The following is a 6,000-nucleotide window of genomic DNA, read 5'->3' as shown; positions in this document are numbered from 1 at the left end:
CCGCGACGAGCTCCTACAGACCAATCACGGGCCTGAAGGGCGGGACCTCCCACGCTAAGGCTGGAGTGCGCGCACAAACTAACAGTATTCTGAGTTGCCCCAAACCCCTAGGGGGCTGTGAGTCTCGGCCCGCGCCTCGGCCGCCACGTCGTCCTCCTCTTCGGGTCTATCCCGCGCCCTCCCGGCGACCCAGCCTCCGGTCGCGCGGGTCTAGCCGCCAGGCCCTTGCCAAGGACAGGCCAGGTGGCCGAGAAGAAAGCACGTGCTTGAGCAGTGGTCTGGGCCAGGGGTCCGCCTGTCGTCGCCGCGCCGCGCCCGGGTCCTGAGGGGAGGCCCCTCCCTCAGTGTCCCCCGGACTCCTGCCTTCTGTGAACCACTGGCCCCGCGCTGGCTGGCGTGGCTCTGGGCCGTCACGTGTGGAGGGAGGGTGCGTCTTCCCCGCCGCGTCCCCGGCCCGAGGAGGAGAGGACTCCGCAGCATGTCCCCCGCGCTCCACGACCTGACGCCATCCGGTAACGCTGCGACCCGCTCTCCGCGCTTCGGTGGTTTATTGCCTCCTAATCCCTGGGGTGATTCACTCACCACCCGGAGACACGTGGTTAGGTTTCCCCGTGGGCGGGCGGCGCCTTTGAACTTGCGGAGGAGCCGTGAGGTCCCACGTTTTCTTGCTGCGTTCCTTCTCTCCACCCACTTACCTCTTCCTCCCCAGGCAAACAAACCATCAAATCCGTAGAGCACACCCCCTCCCCGCAGTGCCCCGAAACACATTCTGAACGTCAAGTTAACTACACTTTGCACTTTGACGTAGCATATTCCTGCAGGGCCCTATGGAAGTTTTGCATGATTGAACGTTCTCATTCAGCATGTTTACTGAGCACCCGAACCAAAGAAGGTTCAGGCGCTGAGAGATAAAGAAGCCCAGAGAACTATTTAAAACTGCGTTGAAGTTTTATTTTCCACTTCGGGGTTAGAGCACTAGTTCTGCAAACTCCAGTGTGCATAGAATCACTATGTTAAGATAGATTAGCAGGTACACAGTAGGTCGGGATGTGGAGTAATAATCCTGAGTGATTTTGATGTTGGTGGCTCTGGCATCAACAATGAAGGGGAAAAAAAAAAACTAGCACAAGAACAGAATATATTTTCAGCTGTAAAATGAGCTCTGGGCCTTGAACGCCATCCCTGATTGTAATTTGTGGGCAGATACACCCATAAAAACATGTGAGGTATGAAGTAGAAAATGAAGAAACAAGAGAGTCGGTAATAAGGATGGAACAGTAGCAGTGCTATGACAGATGACGATGTTCAGCTCAGGGAGGAGCGTGAAGACTGAATTCATAACTCAGGGAAATTTTTCAGCGGTGAGCTAGTGACCCTGTAGATTGTAAGGTCCCGATAAATGGGACCGTTAGAATTGTTCATGAAACAAGTGGAACTGTGACTGAGAAACATTTGATCACTGTTGCTATAAAGTAAGACCTATATCTCTCACAGGGGTGTCATTTATTTATTTGACAAAATAAATTTATCTCTTACTGATGACTTCTGGCCTTCCCCTCCCCATTTAATTAAAAAAGGAGGTATGTGATTTCCCTTATCCAGCAGCAAAATGCCTCTAAAGATTTAGAATAGTTGGAATACTGAGTGATCTTTGTACAGCAGATGAAAGGAAAATTGTAGAGTATTTGAATCTAGCTCAGCTCCCTGACCCCAAGGCTCACTTCTACAGCTTCTCTCTGTGTGGGCAGCCTGTATGTTGGGGTGAGAATCAGGTTTTAACTTCCTAAAAACCCTTACTTAGTTACTTATTGGTGTCCAGTCTTAGTGAAGCTCTTTAATGAAGAACTGGGAATTCTTAATCTCGATGTCAGGCCTTAAACCTAAATGTCCATGACCTCAGACCATGGTTGTACCCCCTTAGGAAAGAGGCTGGTGAGCTAGCAAATACTTCTTGTGAGAAAAGTTTACAGCTTCTAAACATTGCTTAGTTTCATCCTTGCTATGTATGTTATCTGGAACTCAGTTTTTAAATGATTAATGAAAGAATGACTAAATGAGCCAGTGAATTGATATCAGCCAGTTACCTGACTCTCATTCTTCCCTGTCTTATTAAAATCAAAGCGGAAATAGTATATTTCAGAAATGGAACATTGCACAAGCAAAGAGATGTCTACAAAGTGTAGCAAGTTGGTGCAACCTAGAAGTTAGAGATTCAAAAATGAAGTATCTTGCAAGGGACTTACAGGGCAGCAGTAAGATAGTCTTTGATATAGTAAAGTTAGGAAACTGCTGAGAATGTGTTGGGATCATTTGTTTACAATGCAGAAAATGAAAACTTCTTTTCCTTGCTCTATGTGTTCCCCAGTTAGTGCCGTGGATATGGGAGTCCTAAATAAATCAGCTACATGGGATCATTCTGTCCCCAGAGGAAATGTGTTCCTGACACTAATTTATTACCGAAAATCCTGTGTATTAGGGGTTTATTGGTTTATGCCTTCATCTTGTCATTCTTCAGGATGGTTCTTAAAGGGGATACTATCTGACTTACCCACCTCAACATCTAATTGGTCTTTTAACCAGTTAACCCATGTTTGTTTATTCTTTGGAACACTTATTATGAATCACAGTATTATTACTGGGAAATAAAATGTTAATGGTAGAAAAAAAATCACCCAAATAAACAAAATACATTGGCTAGGTCCTCTCAAACTGGGAAAAACACTGTGATCTCTTAGGCTCGCTAGACAAGGACTCTCTCTTCTGGACTGCGTATCTATATAATACATACATATGTTAAACTTAAAAATATTTCTGAGACAGTGTTGTAACTAGTCAGTTAAATGAAGGACCTGCAAAACTTCTACTGTGAAAGATGTTAGGGAGAATCTGCTCTGTTTAGAACCTGACTAAAATGTACAGAATGTTCTAGACCTAATGAACTGAATACAGATAAATACCAGAGGTTTGTTTTGTTGTTTTTGTTGTTTATGGAAGAGCAGCATTTCAACAAATGCTCACCCTGCCAAGGGAAAGGAGAATTGTTAAAGCGACTTACTCTTATGAGAAGGTTCTGGAGGAGCAATGGTGATTAGAAGCCAGTGAAAGATAATCCCCTACTGGAAAGTCTTGGGGAACACATAAAGATTAGAACAGTGAACACTTATGCTAACAAATATGGGAGGAGGATCTTTTAGTTTCTCGTACCGTAAATCTTACGTTATCCCCCAAAGGATAAATAATCATGTGGAAAATGTAGATGCATTGGATTTTTAAGGACCTCAGTTGCAGAGGAGTTTTGTATTCAATCCTTACAATTCCCACTCATATTTGTTGTATTATGTGTTCCCTTTTGCCTCTATTTTCTGTTCACAATTCTCTTGCTCCTGTTTCACATATTTCCACGTATTTGTACATTTCCTTGTAGACTCTAGTCTGTGTATGTTTTTAATTCATATAAATATAAACCTGGTAGTTAGTCATTTCTAACTTTCTCCCTCAATATTCTGTCCGTACAGTAGAGCAACACAGAGGTAGATCCGGCTGCCACCCAGTAGTGTTCTGCATGAGCATGTTGCACATTTGACTTTGCCATTTTCCAAGGTTGTCTGCAGCTTGCCACTTCTATAAACATCCTCTGATATGTTCTCTATGGATCGATGGAGACTTTGTTTGGGAAGTACCAGGAGTGAGATTGTTGGGATTTCCTCATGCTTAATTTTACTGACTCCTGCTAGGCTGCTCTCCACAATGGCTGTATCTGTCTGTGTTCCAAAAAGCAAGAGTTCAGATTTTCTTTGGCATTATCCAGTCTTCTAATTATTGCCCATCCATTGTGTATATATTGGTTTTGTCTTGTTTTAATTCCTGTCTCTTTGATATCTAATGAGTTGGAGCATCTCTTCATATACTTGTTGATTATTCAGTTTTTCCTTCGCTTGGTTTGCTTATTCGCATCTTTTGCCCATTTTTCTATTTGATTTCTTATTGATTTGTAGGAGCTCCTGGTACATTATAGATGTTAGTCCCGTTCACTTACACTTTTTTTTTTTTTTTTTCTTTGGCCGTTCGGTGCTGCTTGTGGAATCTTAGTTCCCTGAGCAGGAATCGAACCTGGGCCCCCAGCAGTGGAAGTGCGGAGTCCTAACCACTGGACTGCCAGGGAATTCCCAGTCCCTTTCAGTTATACACCTTGCAGAATCTTCCTTCAATTCATAATCTGTTTATTTTGTCTGTGGTGACTTTCATGTAACAGAAATTCTTAGTTTTTATGTAATCAAATTCACCTTTTTTTTTTTAACATTATAGGTTGAGCTTTTTGAGTCTTTGGAAGTCTTTCCCTATGCTAAGTAATAAAGATATTCTATATTTTACTTTCTTTGTTTTATGATATTGTTTTGTAGTGTATCATAATATTTGGTACGCCAAATAATCTCTTCCTAATTTTTAAAAGTTAACTTAGCTCTTTCTGGACTTTTAGTCTTCCACATAAATTACAGAGTAAGTTTATCAAGTTTCTCATAAAAAATCACATGTTTTGTTTAGAGTTTACAAAAAACCTTTGATCTCTTACATATGTGATGCCTCTTAACAAGATATCACAATTTGTATGTGTGGGGATGGGATTGTTTTATGGTAAATAGTGAACTATCTTTTTTTTTTTTTCTGGCTTTGCCACGCGGCATGCAGGATCTTAGTTCCCTGACCAGGGATCGAATCTGTGTCCCCTGCAGTGGAAGCCCAGAGTCCTAACCACTGGACAGCCAGGGAAGTCCCTATAGTGAACTGTCTTACAGATTGAAAACAATCTATATTTCTGATTTGAGAAGTGAATACAGTAGAGGCCTTGTGGAAAAATGCTTAGACTTCTTATGAAAATGGGAGAAGTGGGGTGCACTCCATTGTCAGATTTGCAGTGAGTAGAGAAAAGCCAAACCAACACTGATGAGCGAGACCAGGGTGGGAGGAGATGGGGCATTTCTTATGTCGTTATGTTAATTTCTCCTTTCTTCTTGCTGTCCCCTTAAGCATGTGTGCACGTGGTCAGTGGAGGAGACAGAAGGACAAAGACATGTAAATAATATGATATTGATTGACCATTTTGCTGATGCCAAAGGCATATTTCATTGTGGAAAAGACTGGGGTTTTTTTCCTAGAAGGTTTGAATACTCTTTAAATTTCAGATGCATCACTTACTTCCCCCCCCACCCCGCCCGCCCCCCGCCACCATGTCCACACCCTGTGCGCCCACAGTCGGGTGATTCAGTCACACCTACTTAAGCTCACATGCTCTCATTTCAGGGTGGATTGCAGCTGCATTCTTTTAAGAAAAAAGGAACTCAGTTGAGCATATAGGTTAAAGTTTTTAACCTTCTCTCTTCTTATTCCCCATCTGAAAGGATCTCCATTTAAAAGTTTTCACTGAGTATTGTTTTCCCTCTGCCACATTCATGTTCATTTCCAAACCTGTAAACATGCCATCCCTGCTTCCTGCCCCAAGATGAACAGAGCTGAGAGCTTCAGGCTTATGTGATGCTTTTTCATGGTCCTCTGGACACTGTAGTATATAGAAAGCAACCTTTAGAGTTTGAAGCCCAGCTCCACTTTTTATCAGCTATGCAATAATAATGACATAGCAAGAGTCGTTAACATTTACGGGCTGTTTATGTGAAGGATATATGTCTCATTTCATGACTTGTGTGATTTGAGAGTCCCAGCTGTTAACATCTGAAATTTGCTTTCAAGCACATTGTTTCATTCTATTATCACACTTTCTGTGATAAAGGCAGGGAAGATATTTCCCCGTTTTTCAGAAACACAGTCTTGTCCAAAACCCCGTAGCTACTTATGAGAGCTAGGACTGAAACCCCGATTTCTTGGCTTTTTTTGTCGTCGCCATTAACTTAATCATGTCAAATTCTGGGTGCTTATTAGCTGATAGGACAACCACATCATGGTCAATCAATCTCAGGGAAGTCCGTGAATGGCACTTTGGATGCCAGA

The 6,000-nt window shown here is 42.6% G+C and overlaps 1 protein-coding gene across 3 annotated transcripts in view; it reads left to right on the top strand.

Moving 5' to 3' along the window:
- The first annotated feature begins 378 nt into the window (after positions 1-378).
- Positions 379-6,000, top strand: part of MTR (5-methyltetrahydrofolate-homocysteine methyltransferase) — a 123,908-nt gene continuing 118,286 nt past the window's right edge. For 2 of the 3 annotated variants that reach the window (XR_005016783.1, XR_005016782.1), the window contains exon 1: positions 379-512. Coding sequence is in view for 1 of the 3 variants with exons in the window: in XM_036828220.1 (XP_036684115.1) it covers positions 479-512 (34 nt within the window). In the remaining 2 variants the exon portion in view is untranslated. The remainder of the gene's footprint in view (positions 513-6,000) is intronic. The other variant, XM_036828220.1, reaches the window with a different exon arrangement.

The sequence above is a fragment of the Balaenoptera musculus genome, chromosome 16 (assembly GCF_009873245.2).
Source record: "Balaenoptera musculus isolate JJ_BM4_2016_0621 chromosome 16, mBalMus1.pri.v3, whole genome shotgun sequence".
NCBI lineage: Eukaryota > Metazoa > Chordata > Mammalia > Artiodactyla > Balaenopteridae > Balaenoptera > Balaenoptera musculus.
Note: the sequence above shows the minus strand (reverse complement) of the source record. Positions and strands in the feature narration are given on the sequence as shown.